The sequence below is a fragment of the Ischnura elegans genome, chromosome 1, assembly GCF_921293095.1.
Source record: "Ischnura elegans chromosome 1, ioIscEleg1.1, whole genome shotgun sequence".
Taxonomy (NCBI): domain Eukaryota; kingdom Metazoa; phylum Arthropoda; class Insecta; order Odonata; family Coenagrionidae; genus Ischnura; species Ischnura elegans.
In genome coordinates this window covers 80,823,245-80,842,280 of record NC_060246.1, presented here as the reverse complement: position 1 = coordinate 80,842,280, position 19,036 = coordinate 80,823,245, and the positions used below count along the sequence as shown (strand labels likewise).

The following is a 19,036-nucleotide window of genomic DNA, read 5'->3' as shown; positions in this document are numbered from 1 at the left end:
CAGAACTGAACCGTCATAAAGTTACCGTCCTTTGAACATTGCAGTGTCAGGCCTCAGAGTAAAAACTGAAAAATCACATAAATGCTGATTACTACGGAACCATGGCCCGTAAAGCAGTGGTTATTATTTCATTTTAAAGAGAATTTATTTATGCACATTCAGGCATAATTTGAAAGTCGTTTGAAGCAATAATAAACAAATAGGACTTGTTTAAACAATAAAAATTAGTCATTATTTAACAATTTATTACTAAAAAAGGCCACCTTTTATTTTCTTTAAAATTTATCAGTGGGTAGTTCAAATGTTCTGCTTTCATTTAAAAAAATAAAAAAAGGTAGTATTTTTATACTTTTTGTTTTAAGGCATGTCAAAGTTAGGCATGTTTTCGACTCTTTTACACCAAGATTGCATACCTTCAAGGGGGGGGAAAATGAAGTTTCATTCTTCTTAGCATTCATAATAGTGAAAAGTTCATATCTGAATGATTGGTTACATCTATTGAGTGAAAGTAAGTTCAATTTTGTTTACTTCCATGGCATCCAATGTGTGCAAACACCCACTGCTACTGGCTGGAAACGATGAATGAGTCGCAATTTGCACAGAGTATTTTTCAATGGCACTTCACATAAGTCTTCTACTTTGGCCATGTGGATCATTTTGATGGACCATGTGGATGCATAAACGAGACACTAATGTCATTCTCTTCTAAAGACACTGCAGTGATTTTAAAAATTCACCAGGTTTTTCGGAAACACACAAGGAAGTCATTCATGGTGGTATTTTGAGTACTGTACGTCTTTATATCTGGATTTGTTAGTGTCACAGCCTGTTTGATTGTGTGGATTACAGAGCGAGCGATAGTTGTCCCGTGTCTGTTAACTACCAACACATGAAAGTGTTGATGCCATGTACAGGTGCTCCTTTCACCCAAACATTTTTTTGTCTACATAGGGTGGTTTCCTATTATTGTTTATTGCCTAAATCGAAAGATTATTACTCCTGCAGTACATATTTCATGCTTTTAGATTTTTAAATGATGATATCTGTTTTTTGCGATTAAATCGAAAGTGAAAATTTTCAAGCGTACGAAAACACAACGGTTAAGTATGAATGCTGCGAAAAGCCCGTGTTACCTCTGGCTGCTTGCTGCCGAGCATGGCGTTAGCATAGAGTTCCCTTCTAGCTTGGTTTAAATAAGGATTATTAATACCCTATCAAACAAAGGACACTCTATGACCAAAGGCAATTTTAATAGGTTATTGTTAAGGGATGTTTCCCGGAGCTCTGTGCCTCACGTATACATTGTTAATCTCAGATGATGTAAAGCTCCTACTCTACTAAATCTACTCGTATAGCATCTAGGTCCCTGTAACATCACTTGGAGTGGCATCGCATTGGTGCCAATCTGGCCTCTTTCAAATGAGGTTAAAATTGACCATTAACATTCATCTAAACAGGGATTTCTAAAAATCAAATAATTTGTATATTATCAATACACTAAAGGTGGGTAACAAATCGCAATCAATGCCTTCCGTTTTATTTGATGAAGGAAATTACTCTATTCGGTTAGTTTAACATGTGTTAAATGCAAAAGTTTGATATTAGGCAAGGATATACTCTATCAGATGGCCCCTATTCATGTCCAGTTGCACTGAACAGCCACCTATGACTTCCTTCCTGTTAACACCTTTCCCCAAGTCAAATATCTGAAATCTGTTTTTTTTTTAAATTAGCGGCTGACTTTAATAAAATATGCATGCTTTATTTCTTCATATGATATATTTTTACACTATTGTTCTTCGATTTCATTCATCTGAAGAAAAGAATGTGCAGTGTCATGTGAGAAATCATCTGAAGCGCCTGCATACCTTAGTTATTATATACCACACAGGTAAATATTGATACCTGTACTTTTTGCCAGTGATAGGGTTGTACTTAATCTTGAAGAAACACACTCCAATTCTCGGAAAAGTCAAAATGAAGCACCAATGCCTCCAAAATTAGTGTTACCAACTTCTCTTTTTGAATATCTTCCCTTTCTATTTTACGGATATATTGGTGATACACACCTTTCTTGTTTCAATCATAACTTCAGCAATGAATTTGTCTGAATGATTCTCAATGGCAGTGAACGCATCTTGCTGATTAGGAGTTACACAAGAACAATCTTTATAATCATCCAAGTAAAATGAGAGCATAATGTTGTTTGAGCACTATGAGGAAGAGGATGCCAACAGTATACATCAGATTGGCCCATATTCCCAGTTGTTTTTTTTTAGCTCTGCATGATATATCAATTGTATGTTTGGTTGAAACTGGAAAAGCAGCCATATTATGTAGTTTAGATTAACTTGTGGAAAAGAATGATACATTTTGAACATGGCCACTCATAGACATTTCACTCTCGCTTTTTCAGAGTCTTGAAATACATGTTCGACATTTATCAGTTTCTTTCAGCAAGTAAATTCTTGCCTAATATGAAACTTCCATTATACACACGTTAACTAGCTCAATTTATACAAAAAAATGATTGGGTGAAAGGAGCACCTGTACATGGCATCAACACTTTCATGTGTTGGTAGTTAACAGACACGGGACAACTATCGCTCGCTCTGTAATCCACACAATCAAACAGGCTGTGACACTAACAAATCCAGATATAAAGACGTACAGTACTCAAAATACCACCATGAATGACTTCCTTGTGTGTTTCCGAAAAACCTGGTGAATTTTTAAAATCACTGCAGTGTCTTTAGAAGAGAATGACATTAGTGTCTCGTTTATGCATCCACATGGTCCATCAAAATGATCCACATGGCCAAAGTAGAAGACTTATGTGAAGTGCCATTGAAAAATACTCTGTGCAAATTGCGACTCATTCATCGTTTCCAGCCAGTAGCAGTGGGTGTTTGCACACATTGGATGCCATGGAAGTAAACAAAATTGAACTTACTTTCACTCAATAGATGTAACCAATCATTCAGATATGAACTTTTCACTATTATGAATGCTAAGAAGAATGAAACTTCATTTTCCCCCCCCTTGAAGGTATGCAATCTTGGTGTAAAAGAGTCGAAAACATGCCTAACTTTGACATGCCTTAAAACAAAAAGTATAAAAATACTACCTTTTTTTATTTTTTTAAATGAAAGCAGAACATTTGAACTACCCACTGATAAATTTTAAAGAAAATAAAAGGTGGCCTTTTTTAGTAATAAATTGTTAAATAATGACTAATTTTTATTGTTTAAACAAGTCCTATTTGTTTATTATTGCTTCAAACGACTTTCAAATTATGCCTGAATGTGCATAAATAAATTCTCTTTAAAATGAAATAATAACCACTGCTTTACGGGCCATGGTTCCGTAGTAATCAGCATTTATGTGATTTTTCAGTTTTTACTCTGAGGCCTGACACTGCAATGTTCAAAGGACGGTAACTTTATGACGGTTCAGTTCTGAGCTGAAATAAAGGCATCATTATTCATCATAAGGATACTGCTTACACATATATAAATTTCAGAGAAATCGGCGATGGTCACCTGACACCCCTCTGCCTGATTTGAGATGAAATCCCCCTACTTTGAAAATTCGGTAGTGAAGATAATGGAACTTTTCTCGATATCTAATTACTTTGGAGTCTGTCATTTACAGTATTAGTGATAAATCGATAAAGTAATGCTTTCAAAAACCCTTGACGAGGTTTGCCTTAAAATAAAGCTCTCTTAGATGTTTACCCTGTGAAGATTCTGACTAGCACTTGGATCTTGACGTATTGGCATGAATTTTTCATCGAGTATTTTCACATATAAATTTATCAATTATCTCAATGCGTTTTCTAAACTTCGGTCCTTATATAGAGGTGCGATCTCCAAAACTCGGTAAATATCAAGATAATGTGATCTTTATTCAAATATGTCAACTTTCTCTTGTCACCACCTAAAAATGTCACCTTCACCCACCTATGAGCATCGGACATATTGGTTTAAGAGAGTGGGAATATAGAAATGTCACGCAGTGCCGATTTCTTTTCTGTGCCTGATGCGGTTTCTGACACACTAATATTACGGTTCACAGCTCGAACTTCAGGCCGTGACGCTTTGGCACACATCGCGACACCCATCGTCAACGAATGCGAAACTGAGAGTTGGAGCATATTTTCACGGAAAAAGCGAGGTGAGGCAGAGGAAAAAATGACGGAAGGAATATATGTTAAAGGCTACAGCATAAGGACTCGAAACAAGCGATCACGTAAGGGTATCAGGTTCAACTCCCGGGTGAAGTCTCCGGAAACTCACAGGGGAGATCTCTCCCACCACTTTTCTCACTTTTCCCCTTTATCCATTCACTGAATTAGAAGGTTCTCTTCCCCTCCTCATGAAAAGGTATTTTGGGAATGGACTTTCATCAGTTTGCTTCTTGGTAGTGACATAGTCGAGAAAATAGTCAGCAATGATGTATTGGTGTGAAATGCACAAGTGAGTTTTATTTTCCTAAGTACTATTCCCTCTCATTCCACTCATGAATCCGATTCTCTTCTTCCCCATCACTCGTTGACGAGGCATTTTTCTCTCAAACGCGATTTTAAGAATCGCCAACCCTCTAATGCTTCACGCGAAATGCACTTGAGACCACACCCCGGGGGCAAGGAGGAATAACTAAAGAATATGACCTCCTCCTCCCACAAGACGCGTAAGGACTAGCGGGGCCACGAGTGATCGCAAAGAGTGAGATACTGTTTTTTTTTACCACCACTTTGGACAAACTGGTCGTTCACGAGTATGACATGGCCTGGATCCGGGTTTTTCGTGTGCACACCGTCGGAAACGGTGATCGATTCCGAATGAGAAATTCCGACCGGATTCGAAACAGCCGACGACCGGCCTCCCCCTTCTCCCTTGACTTTCCTTCACAGTTGGCTGGGGTTAACAGGCGGTCTGTTTGCGCAAACAACTTGCCCATGCCCACCACAGTCTCATGACTTGTCCGCCCGTATTTAGCCACACAGTAATACGTGTCGATTTTTTTCAATGTAAAGTGACAGATCTCTAATAACGCCGTGAAGATGAAGCAGCAGAAGATTACAAAATATTAGCTAACACATTTGACGACGGTACATTCTTCCTTCCTAAGAAAAGGGTAATATCATTAGAACTATCATTAAAGGGTATCAATTTTAATTGAAATATTCATTATTCATAAAAATAAATATAAATTCAGGAAATTTTTATCGGTTTTAAGACAGAACCGACACAGAATCTCTCTCATAGCCAAGCTGATGGATAATAGATGGACTACATATCCAATTTGGGTTACCACCGGATATGCATATATCCCCAGCTTGCGTGTTTTCTTGGAAAGGAAAAGAATCGCAAATGAATAAAAATCAGGCAGACTAAAACACCGATACAATAGAAAATTTTGCTTAATACTAAATTCAGAATGCGTAATAAAGATATTAAATATTAAACTTTTTCTATGTTGTATTTCAAATATCTTCATTCTTTCATGCAGAAATTTGAATAATTTTCAAAAAGGCGTCACGAAAAATAGAAAATAACATCTTCGGGGTAAAATTGTGACATTGTTCCATGAAAGACGAAATAAAGGCCAGGTAAAAAGATGAACGGTTTTCTGGCCCACTTTCTATGATATCGGATTTAGAGTTAGTCTCACCAGAATTACTATATTTGCGCACTCGCCACAAAGAAGATTCCCGACCTTTTCTGAAATATATTGACCGTTGGTTTTCCACGGACTGGATAGCAAATAAATCGAAGTTGTTGACCTCCTGAGAGGTGCCGTAATAGGCTTTGCCGCCTGGACAGTTGGTCCTGATATGGCACCGTCTTTACGGGTTGAAGTCGGTGAACTAGTTTCTCAAAATTTCTATCCCAAAAGTTTCTCAGTGAGTGATATCATTTGGTAGCGTTAGTTTTTCATTCATTCACCAGGGTAGGAATTATTAATTCAGCAAGAGGACAAAGTTGGCGTTCAATGCAATAGGGACTATATTAAAGAAATCAAGAAATGCCAATGAAATGTAGAACAGGAGTCTCGCCTGTATTAAAAGCCAAAATAAGTTCATTCACTATATTGTCAAGCTCACTTTACATTCTTTATTCACGAATTAGGCGTTTATTTTCATCGGGGTATCATTCGTTAGCCGTTCGAGGTAAATACCATCATTCAGGCTGAATACGCATTCATTACAGCTTGTACCCATCATTATCACAACTTCATGCATCAAAGCAATCGTTTAATGGCCACAACAACCTCTGGTAAGGGTTAAACCTCTTCCATAAGTAATGAAGTAATAAATTAGGCGCAAATGGAATAAAAAGTGTAGCAGTGTGATTCTTGTATTTATTTAGCGCAATCAGGCAACCTCATTAACTACAGATCTCATTTACCAGACCAACAAGAATAAGGGCCAATTAGATGGAGAAATAATATATGATTTCCTCGCATACATTTATCGAAGCAACGGGTTTCAATTGAATAATGATAGTACGTGATGCACCGAGAGGCAATTTTAAAACGATTACAGAGTCAATCCATTTCTCTTGGAGTCTCGAGGAAGTAGAAGGATCTGTTGGTTGGCGGAGAATGACGTCGGCATATTTTGCGAACGTCCTTGACACTGCCTCAGGGTGCCATATGCTTTCTGAGGCTATTCGCATCTGACCGAGAGAGATTTTCGTGGGAAAAAATTTCAAGGTCTGAGGTACAAAAATTCGAGCCCACGAGGATTATATTTACGCATTTACTGTGGACGTCATTGGTGATTCTACATATTGGTCGACGTGTATATACAGTTTGAAGAGAAAGCGAAATGTTTACTTCAAATATACTAATTAATAAGGTATCGAAGGGGCGACTAGGTGTAAAGAAAATAGAAGAGAAACGATGTACTTCAACTTTCGACGCAGTTATAGCCGTCCTCGGGTAGGTGAGGCGTCTGGCGAACTGACATCCTCACTGAGGCCTCATGAAGTCCAAGTTGTATTTGAAAAGAGAAAAAATTCCATGGTTGAACCAAAGCCATTGAAAGGCCGAACGTCATTGTAGAGAAATATGTTTTTGCGAACTATACTATAAAGTTTACAATATTTTAATAACTTATATATTAGTTTTTTAAATAAAAAGGCTTCCTACAAATTTCAGGGTCCTATTGTTTATTTTGAAAGATTTATACCACGATAATTTCCACAGTAACTCATCAGCGTACGAGCAATGAATCCCCGCATGAATGAGTTGCGATTTTAAAAATCTATGCGTTAAGGCAAGAATGAGCGGAACAAAACTTTAAATTTATGAGTTGGAAACGAAAGATGGAAGCGGAAAATGAAATCGGAATGGGGAACCGAATAAATCTATGCTCCGAATCATCACTCGCATTTACTTGGCCACGAACCAAAATCACCCAAGTTAGCGTCAAGACAAATGATTTTTTCCCACCCTAAAATTATCGCAATTCAGCGCACCTAAGAATTGTCTCCGTAAAATTCACGGATGACTAGTTGTTTCCTAATATAGGTCCAGATAGCTATTGATAACTCAATTTCTATGACTATTTTGAAGCACTCTAGATATTAAAATACGAATGAAAGGTAGTTTATTTTCAGGTCCCTGCTGTTCATTGTTCGATCGCTATCTCTACCATTTCCGAAGGAGCAAATTATAATTTTTGGTGATTTTATGCGTGTAGGTACTAAATACTATTATTATTATAGTATTCTACCTATTAAGGTTGGTTTCCATGGAGTACTAAAAAAGTGATCTGGGAGCCTCCATTTCTTTCCAGCACTGCCTTCTTCAATTCCCTGTAAGGCCTACTCCCTTTCAATCTATATAAAAATCCTATTCTTTTCCTTCGCCTCCCTCGTTTCACTAACATTCTACCCTCTAACACAATCTTCATCATCCCCTCCCCGCTAAGTACTCCTCCCATCCATACCTTCTGTCTCCTCCGTATCTCATCTAAAAGCTGCATCTCCTCGCCAACTTTATCCAGCATTTCGCCATTCCTTTTCCTCTCCGTCCATAATGGGCTGTTTATTATGCGAAAGAAAAAAAGCTGTTTAACTTCTGGCGAGACAGCAACAATATTATTCCACCTAGCTGCTTCGTCAGTTTCGTCTATAACCAGGGCTATTTTTTCCTTACCCCGCAATTAATCCCAAATAATTTTCTCTATCACGGATATTTGGCCACTAACTAAAGTTGGGCTTGGAATTTCTTTTATATTATTCCTAGAAATTATCGATATTTAAAGCTCTCGCATGAAATACCAGCAACCCGAAGCGTTGAACCATTTAATTAAAATTGTATTCTCCCCCGAAATAATGTTTGCATCGGCTCTTACAATTCACCAAGTGATACCTATATTGGAAAATGCCTTCGTGTAGTATATATACTAATTATGCACTCTTTTTAAAACGTTAAAAAGTAGTATCATCCGCGAAATATACATCACTACAATTTATTTCCCATCGCCTGTGATCGGTATACAACGTGATTTTTTCCTCAACAGCGCCTTGAACTTTTATTGGTATTTTATCAGTACAAGATTGATTTATATATACCATTGGCAGAGGAATTCATCATAATATCATGGATAAATTAAAATAGATTTATTATTTACTTGTTCCTTGTTCATTCACAGGTCTTGTGCCAATTCCTTTTCCGTTCGGACAGAGCATAAGAAACGGCGATTTTTCGAGGGACTACCAGCATGTATGAGCTCCACGTCAAATAGGCAACACATTAATCACAAATTATAACCCGAGGTGACAGGTTAACTCTCCTATACGCGAAACGGCTTTGCTTACTACCCGGATACCAGACTTTCGCACAAGCCATCTCTGCGTTTACCCATGCGTCCCTGAATCTACAAGGATCTGCGGACTATTTCCGTTATTTGCCATTCCTCTCGGGGTATTAGCTAGTCAAAACCTCCTCGTCGGAGTCAGTGGGAGTGGTGAGAGGTTCTCGGGTCGAGATAGAGACCGTGTTGAACACCCGCGACCTTCGACAACCTCTCAAGGAAGCGACTTCCTCCTTCCAGCCTGTGCTTTAGCCTACGAATAGGAAGAATTTGCTTCCCTCGGTGGGCGCGCATATTCGACGCAGCTTTTCTTACGTAATCCAAGAGCTTCAATTTTCGACACCACCTCGACGTGTTCGCTGACATGACGTCTTCCTCGAAAATAGGTTAACTTCGAGCGTTTGCTGACTGACCCTCAGCTGGTCGTTGCGACCGCATTATGCAACGCAACTATGCGTAAACATGGAGCGAAAATCGTTCGCTTGTCGGAATGAGAATTCGACCTCATAAAACATATATAATATTTTTATAACATACTTAGGTTTCCTGTTGAAAATTTTTAATTAGTTATACATCAACTTTCAATAAATAAGAATGTAATTTTCTTTTGTCCTGCTCTATTACTTATTGCGGATATATATTGTACATATGCAAATATGCTGGATAGAAAAATTATATAAGTAAATTAAGTCAGTTATCATAAAATTCACTAGGGGAATTTCTAAATGTAAAAATGAATACTTCACAATATAATCACCATGCAATTTCGTTCGCAATGTCATTAATGGTAATGTAAGAAAATGAAAGAGTTTGTTAAGTTTAGAGATAGAGCTATAAGAGCACTTTATAGAGATTGTTATAAGCATGAGGCAAATGAGATCATTTCTTAATTACTCAGGTCTGATGGCCCTTGAAGTGACAGTTGAAATTTTAATCGCTAAAATAAGCTTCCCAAATACTTGAAAAAAGAGGCTCTTTTTCCAAATTACCTCAACGCAAGCGCAACATCGACGCTAATGTCATCTTTGCCCTCATCAGCGCAAATTTCCTCCCGGAGGACATCGATGGCGTCGGTGAGAGCACTGTCGGATGATGCTTACGTTCCCGCATGTCTTGACACGAAAAAATAGAAAAAAATGGCCAAATGTATATTTCCACAATGTCAGTTTGTAATTTAAGTGGTAGATGAAGTTCGATGTTTCGGGAGTGGATTACTTTCCGTGGCGCCTTGGTGGTATCAAATATCTCTCAGCGATAGGAAGTCTGATGCCTGATATGCGTAGTAAAGTGGATTTTAGTTATTAATTAGAATTGACATATTTTCCATTTTTCCAGAAATTGCGGAGGGACGACCACCCCCCTTCTTAATCTCCCAAGGCCTACCTGTACATTGTTGGTATTCTTCTAATTGCGAAGCACTACCACAAATCAGCGGTGAGACTATGGAGGGGATGAGGAGGATAGATCCCCCTACAACGCCTCAGAGAAATAAAACAATATTTAAAACTATTAAACCCCCGTTGCCTGAGGGGAGATTCTTATTATGACACAGCCGCAAATGATGCATTATATGAAAGCTTACGTTGAATGACGGAAGCAGATATTTGTTTCAATAACGGACGTGGCGGAAAATATTTCGTCGGCTCGATAAAAACACTCAAATCACGGATGACCTTTCCCAATCACCGCTAAATAACGAGCGGAAAAGCGCTCGATCCCCCCAAAAGTCCGTCTAACCTTTAGCTCGAGAGCTAAGCTAACCTGTGTAGACTCGCTTCCAGAGCGACATTGCGCAACAAGAGAGTCAAATGGCTCGATAAACGATCCTTCGAGTAAGATTGGAAAATGTATCTACAAGACGCGCTCCGTTTCGTGTGACCACATTAACCCGAGCCGCTCACTATATCCAGGGGAATCCAAACGCAGCGCAGCATGATGTCGTCGGGGAGTCCGCTTTCCTTTTTTTCTCTCGCTCAGCGAAACGGCTGAGGCGTTGCGTCACTTGACATCCTCATAAGTTAGTTTCGCGGAAAATGTGCAATGCAGAGGATAAATATTTATCTTTCATGCACTCTTTCTATTGTTTGCTCGCTTGAATGGTTAGTTAGTGCCCCTCTTTAACGACTCTATATTGAAATCCGCGTGACGTTTCGTGTTGTCAATCGTTTGAAGAGGTCACAAACCAAGGCTGCTCGTAGTCAGTGGCGCAGCGAGGGGAGGGTTTTGGGGGATAAACCCCCCAGAACTCAAGAGAAATTATAAAATTAAATCCATTTTACATAATTGGATAAATATTAATTATAGAATATTGTAAGGATGAATAAAAATCCCTCAGAAAGCCGTAAAACTCATAATTTTGAACCATTTTTATAAAAAATTTCTGGGGGAAGGCGCCCGCACCTCCCGTATTCCATATCCCCCGATATTAGTTGCTCCTAAAACCCCCCTAGCCATAATAGGGTAGTTTCCTTCATCAAAGAAAACGAAAGGCATTGAATGCGATTCGTTACCCACCACTAGTGTATTCATAATATACAAATTATTTGGTTTTAGAAATACCGGTTTAGACGAATGGCAATGGTCAATTTTACCCTCATTTGGAAAAGGCCAGATTGGCGCCCATGCCATACCACTCCACGTGACGTCACAGGGACCTAGTTTCTATACGAGTATATAGGAGTTTTACATCGTCTTAGATTACCAATGCATTCATGAGGCACAGAGCTCAGGGAAACATGTCTTAATAATCACCTATTAAAACTGGCTAAGGTCGGAAAGTTTTCTTCGTTTGATAAGGTATTAATAATCCTTATTTAAGCCAAGCGCTACCAGCTAGCATGGTACTCTGCTACCTGCTAGCATCCTGCGTCGTATCAGCGCTCAGAGCCTCGCCCCAAGGTCACCTCACTTGCGGCAGCGGGAACCAGAATGACGTCACGCGGAGTTTTCCCGGCATTCATACTTACCCGTCGCGTTTTCGCGCGCTTGAAAATTTTCACTTTTCATTTTATCGCGAAAAATAGATATCGTCATTTAAAAATCTAAAAGCGTGAAATAAGTACTCCAGGAGTGATAATCTTTCGATTTAGGCAAAAAACAAATAATAGGAAACCACCCTACTCCCAGCTGCACGCCTGCTCATAGCCATTATGCAATTGCGCTTACTGAAACCTTTTGCTCGTGGCTATCGTTTGAATCGTACCCCCGCCTGCCCCGAGAGAGATCCAGGTGGAAATTTCCCCTTATCCCTATCTATTACAATCCAAGAGAAAAAGTTTCATGGTTACGTTTTAATCACTTCTAACTGACTGATGCGCCTGATTTTCTCTAGTCCGAGAGTCGTGAATATATGATGAGTAGATTAATAGATTACAGGTAACTCCCAGTTAGCCCAGAAGTGCCCTAGGTGTTTGCGATGGCTCTCTGTGGGCCATTGATATTTTTGGGGGCTTTTAAAAACTATATTGGAGGAAATTAAAAGCATTACGATAGATAGCAAAATAACTGAAAAAATGGACGAAGAGATGAACCATTTTAATAAATTAAGAGGAATATGCACCAAACGTTAAAGTAAAGAGGGAATTGAGTAGTCTATTTTTGGTTAAGGTTCAGTCATAAGATTTGAGGGGGTTGCAAAACCAGGAGAGGGGTGAAACCCTTGTTAACTTAAAGAGAGGCTATCTTGGGAAGTCATTGTTAGTGCATTTATGCAAAATAAGATATATCGTGGGAGATTTGCTTCACATCTTGGCCTGCCTTTCTGATGTGTGGGTTTAGAGGAAAGCCTTCTTTCCCTGATTTATGTTTGTACACGTGCATATATGTACATATCTAATCTGGTCATCCACCAGGAATGGCTTTAGGGGAACAATAAGTCACGCCGGGAATACCCAAATATTACCTACTCTCTACCAGCTCTACTAAAAATAAAACACTATAGAGGGGATAGATTTCCATCCATATTATATTAAGTTTTGAGAAAAAATTATAGCTTTGTGGGAGTTTGAGTGGCAACCTATTCTAAAGAGTCTTAATCAGGCATCACTCAAACTAGCAAACAGGCGTCGGCTGTAGCCGACGTGGGTGAAGGGAAGTGACCACTGAGGCAGTAATTGTCAGATGCATTCAGGCGCAGCCTGAGACCCTGCTTAGCAAGACTTTAGGCCCACTCCTTGGCAATTAATTAAGCCCGACCCTCCCACTGACTTATGATCATCCTCGCTGCAGGAATCCATTGTGAAGTGGTTATATAGTTGATTGTTTTTGCAATGATGCATTTTTTTGTATTCTATAAATATTTTGCACATTGAAATGAATTCTTCATTTTGGTCTGTGAGTAAGTAATCTTTAAACAATAGTTTAGTGTTACAAACGGACTTCTAGAATTATAGTCTTAGTACCTTGTGTTTACTAACTTTGTTGTTATCAACGCTAGAAATCCATTTAAAATTCCACAATGCTTAAAATTTTTTTAGTAATTCTTAAAGAAGGGAAAATTATTGAAAATCAAATGCAATATTTGGTTTACAAAAAACACTGGTAACGCAATAAGTTGACCGTTGACTCATGCTAAGAAAGGGTTTGAGGGTCTAGCCCAGTGGCCGGAGTAGTGGTCAGGTGCCCCAAATAGTTGGGTCCCAAATCACAGGGACCAGAATACAACTCCACCACAAAAAAGAGCTCTGTAAAGAGGGGTTTAAAACATTCTTATTTGTAGTACGGAAAACGTTTTCCTCTCATGGGCACCAGCAGGAGAGGGTTAAACGTGCTCCTATTTGCACAAATATTGGACAAACTCTCAATGATATTTTCCTCTTCTCCATTGAACAGGCGACCACAAAATGGCAGTCAGGGGTTTGGTGTCCGCCCGCCCTTGGGTAGCAGATGATGGTCAAGAAGGAGGCGGTGGTGATGGAGGCATAATGATGGTAGCGGGTTATCCTTCCCTGCGCGAGGCAGTCATTGCTGTGGCTAAAAAGGAGCTGAGGGAAGATCGAGTATCACGCGAACAAGCCCTGCAATTGATGAAGGAGTGGCTTCAGAAAAGCCAGGACATCAAAAATGGAAGACTTGGTACTAACTCAATTATAATTTTAGAACTTGTTGGATTAGAGTTAACATTTATATAAACAAAAGTATATAAACATAAATTGATTTAGCATAAATCATTTGCCCTTGTGTCCCAAATACTCACCCCATTGTATTTTGCAACACATCAGATGATGGCAGAAAATTAATCCACTACCATGGTAGGGTGAACGTTGACGCTATAGCATCACGCATATATGAGCAGTTTAAACCAGAAACAATTTTTACATGAAATGGCCATCTAAAAAATCTCAATTCTCATTTAATCAAGGTCATACTAGTTCAACATTCTGACACTGTATTTAGTAAATAACTCAATGCTAGATGCGAGAGGCCAGATATACTATATCTTAAGTTAATTGATTTTGCCTCTTTCAGATGATGCCTTCATTCTCAGGTTTCTGAGAGTTAAGAAGTTCAGTGTTCCATTGGCTCAACAGACAATTTTAAAATACCTGCACTTCCGAAATATTTATTCACATTATTGCAGACAATTGGATTACCTGGAGCCACCGGTATATGAACTTCTCAAGAGCGGGTATGTAATGATAAAGAATAATGATCAATATAAGATACAATGAGTTAGATTTTAAAAATTAAGGGTAAATAAGCATATTAATTAATCCTATTATTTGAATTTGATCTAAATTGCACAAAACCATGCCTAGGAAAATTTTCTGGAGAGTGGGTGGAATAATTTCAAAGGAGGAGATATACCTCAGAGTTCATTAGGACATGGTATGCATGAGACTTATTTCCAAAAATTTTGGAGAACTTTCAGTTCTGATCACTGAATCAATAACAAATAGCATCAAAATGTCTTGTTGATATACCTACGTGATAGAATGTGCATGGGTAATTGGAATTGCAATGATAACAATGATAGGATTAAGAAAGTTTTTTCCCAGGGGGAGAATATTTTTGTACAACTATTTCATCATTATAATTCCACCAGAAATATTTTGATGAGCATTTAATGGCCTCCTTACTGTTGAGGTAGTAATCATTGGAAACATTTGGAAATTTGAGCAAAACACAGCTATGTATTTATGTTTACAGCTTGCTTGATTATATGTGCAAAAATTATGATTTAATAAAAGTAGAAATTAATAAGAATTTTATACTATGAACTTTCAGGAAACAAATTCTAATACTTGATAGAAATTTAGAATGAGATTTTTTGTCATTGCCCATATTTCACTGCACTGGTAACAAACAAACACATAAATAATGGTTTAACCTTAATAGATCCAAAAAAAATTTTCTCAGTTAAATCAGGATGTATTAAACATGAATAATTATATTACAAACTTTGTACAGCAACATAAGATAGATCCCCTGGATTGTGAATAGACATTTTTATTGCAATTCCTACTGAAGGTTAGCATTAGAAAGACTGGAAGGCAGTACTTGCCCATTATTGTTTTACCTAATTACCTAATATCCAGCCTATGTATACATACAGTGGCAGATGCAGGATTTTTTTTGTGGGTGGGCACAAGGGTGTGACTGGCAAACGATCTTTGAGATGTCATACTTGGGGTTAAAAATGAGATACAACCACTAGGTACTGTACGAAATATTCTCTTTATTTTAATATGAAAGTTATTAATATGAAATTAAATGATTGGTGCTCTGTAATACACAAAACAAAACGAACGAAATGATAACCATACACAAAATTCTATCTTTTTTTTAAGTATCGGGGAGAGGGGGGGGTGAGAGGGGGGCACGTACCCCCGTGCCCCCCCCTAAATCCACCTATGCATGCATAGGCACATGCCAGAAAAAATTATCTCCAAATAAGAAAAGCATAGGTACTTAATAATACCCTGAAAACTTTTGCACCACACAGTGTACATGATTACGGTGAATTTTTATTCCAGATACCTCTTTGCTCTACCCCAAAGAGATAAGCTGGGACGAAGGGTGATATTTGCTAATGCAGGTGAGCATTGATTTTCAATGTAATACACTATAAATCCCTATTTATAATATCTAGAGAGAGGAATTAAAATAGTCTTCCAAATTTTTATAAAAGTGGGACTTCAGTGATTTAAAATATACATCTTCATAAATTTCACCAAATATGTAAAACTTCTTCAAACAACTTTTCTGGCATTTTTGACATTCCGAAACTTTGCTGAAAGGAAAGGCTTTTCCGTGGAGAATACATTGCATTATAAGTGTAATGTATTAATCGTGGACTTTTCAGGAATTCTCTGTTTTATCATCATGCATAAGCTCGCATTTCATGTGGTGATCACTTTTGTTCAAAAAACAATGCACCAGCTGATCCAATTGCTGCCTATGAAATGTCCCTTAGCATATATGCTTATGGACATGATTATAATCATCTGAGTATAGGGAAGGAAAGGAGAAGAATGACAAAGGAGAAGAATGATAACCAATGGACTCAAAATCATCCCACCTATGCATACAGCAGCACTAGGGTCTCCCTTATTAGGACAAAAGCTCTTTAAGGAAAATTCTTGCTCTCACCCCTTGATTTTCTGGGAGGGAAGGTACATTTGGTACAATCACATGGAAGAGGTGATCTTAAAACTGCATCCCCCAATAATTTCAGAAGAGGGTATTCGCTTTTTATATGTAGACGGCTGGTGTCCTAACATCCCCTGCCGCAAACCTTTTTGGGCGGCTTGCGGGGTAGTATGTAGATGTTGATGAATCACAATCTAGCCATCAGCAGATGATTCAGAAAGACATTCATTAAAACATCCATTTTTTTGGGGACATCTGCATTGCAGGTATGCACATGCAATGATTCCACATCAACTGTGAACCATAAAACACATTTCTATTGATTTTACAGGAAAACTGGATCCATATAAATACCACAACACAGATATGGCTAAGGCACATTTGGTTACTTATGAAACCTTACTTGAAGATGAAGACAATCAAGTCCTAGGGTTCAACCACGTCACTGACCTGAAAGGCGTTTGTGCAGCACAAATGACTCTCTGGTCCCCTTCAGAGCTGGGTGCCATCATCAAACTTGGAGAGGTTGTATTTATTCTCATTTATGTCTTTTCGTGCCGTATTGCTGGTATTGTAATCACTCATTGTAATAATTGAAATTTAACCAATGCCCTTTAATTCATTTTTTCTTAATTTAGCAAGCTGTGCCCATGCGCCACAAAGAAATCCATTTCCTTAATGTTCCACCAGCATTTAGAATGGTATATGACTTTTGCAAGACCTTGTTCTCTGAAAAGATGAGGAATAGGTTTTATGTAAGTATAATAACATTATTTAATTGTGATGAAGGCAGTTAACTGTTAGGTTAGCTGTTAACTGTTAACTGTTAAGTTAGGCTACACTGCACTTTTAAAACAAAGCAATTCCAAATTTTCATCAAGTTTTCACCACCCATTATAATCATAACTGAATAAAACATGAAACTGTATGGATGAACTTAGCTATCATTAGAACACTCTAATTATTGATTCTAGCAACTGGGGAAGACTAAAATAAATCTAATAGTTAAAAATAAATTTCTATGTCTTCTAACAGCTACATTCATCATTGGAAGAACTACATCAATCTGTTGATCCCAAAATACTTCCCAAAGAGTATGGAGGAACCATTCCAATGTCTGAAATGATAGGTGAGTAGTGCATATTAAATTATAACACACCACGGATAGATTTTAATTCTGTGCAGTGATGGTTCAAGATGCTAGAGATGTGGGATGAGATCACAAAGTCCAATTCACTTTCCCCATCCCATCCAATAGAAATGAAATTATCAATGTGCATTATAGCAATCAGAGGTGGGTTCAGCCAAGAGGTGCACGGGACATGCCTCCTAACCTCCTTCACCCTTACTGGTGAAAAGGTAATCTGAATGCCCAGCTTGTCTTCAAAACTTGCAGCTACACTCCCTATCCAAGAGTATATGCACCCCTAACGGCAATAGATTGAAGATTAAAATGCTATCAATATTCACACTTTAACACGCTCCTTAACCCATTAATCCCCAGACTGCACATAGGGATTTTAATTCCGGTTATTTCATATTTTACGGTTAATTATGGCCTAATTAAGATTAATTTTCGGACAAAATTATAATATTCAGCATAATATATGATTTGCATAATGTTGCGTTTACGCAACGCTGGAAAACTCCGGTAAATAAAAGCAAAAAAAATTTGGAAAACTTAGGTTGCATATTTTATTTTTCATCGTCTTTTCTGATGTGATGTTCAATAATATGCTGCTCCGAATTAAAACGTAGCGCTTTGAACAACATAATTATCTTTGATTTGCAAATTTGACATCTTCGCCGGGAATTATATGTAGCCTGCGGATGAAATGCCGTATTCTCCCTTGACGGGCATGCTGCGGTTAACCCCACATACATGTTATTTTTCCTAAGGTGTCCCGCATGTGGACACCGATTTTTATGCCAAATGTCATCAGCCATTGTATTGGAAACGATTTCTAGTCTCAGTAAAGTTTTACTATCTCGGACCGAAATTCTAACTGAGGAATTGCTTTGCCCGTGACTTTGGCGTAAAATCACCACGGATTCACCACTGTACTGTCAACCCCTTTCCGGAATAGAGGCCACCTCCATTTTTTGCTCATAAAGTGGATACGATAACATACAACATAATTATCGAGAAAATCTACCCCTCCCATTCCCTGATTTGTAATCGTTGATGATATTTCGATTTTCTACGGGAATCTCCGGGAATATCTTTTCGTCCTTACTATGGGTACCATATTCCCATAATTTAAAGCAACAGCGATGACAGAGTTATCCTGCCATCGCACTAAGAGAATATTTTTTGACCTGTCAAACGAATAGTAGAAATCCCCATTAGGTTTTTTTGTCAAATCTCTTGAAGACATGAGTGCGCAGTTTTCCGTTCGATTTCCTCTTGCTTTTCCCGTTGAAAAATAACAATTAGCACTTAAGAGTTACTAATAGATTGTAACTGATGAAGAAGTTATCAAAATACTTGGCAAGAATATTCGGAGACACAAAAAAATTCAGTAAATTTATTACAACCTTTTCTTCTAGTGAACTTACAAATCCTAGGCATATCACTTTCAAGTTCCACCTCTCCATATGGCAAAAATTCATATA

General features: G+C 38.1%; 1 protein-coding gene across 1 annotated transcript in view; it reads left to right on the top strand.

Annotated features, from left to right (window-relative positions):
• Positions 1-19,036, top strand: part of LOC124164210 (alpha-tocopherol transfer protein-like) — a 43,357-nt gene that overhangs the window by 19,251 nt on the left and 5,070 nt on the right. The window contains exons 2-7 of the mRNA XM_046541439.1: positions 13,661-13,903; positions 14,297-14,456; positions 15,805-15,866; positions 16,752-16,945; positions 17,059-17,175; positions 17,456-17,549. Coding sequence (XP_046397395.1) covers positions 13,661-13,903; positions 14,297-14,456; positions 15,805-15,866; positions 16,752-16,945; positions 17,059-17,175; positions 17,456-17,549 — 870 coding nt within the window. The remainder of the gene's footprint in view (positions 1-13,660; positions 13,904-14,296; positions 14,457-15,804; positions 15,867-16,751; positions 16,946-17,058; positions 17,176-17,455; positions 17,550-19,036) is intronic.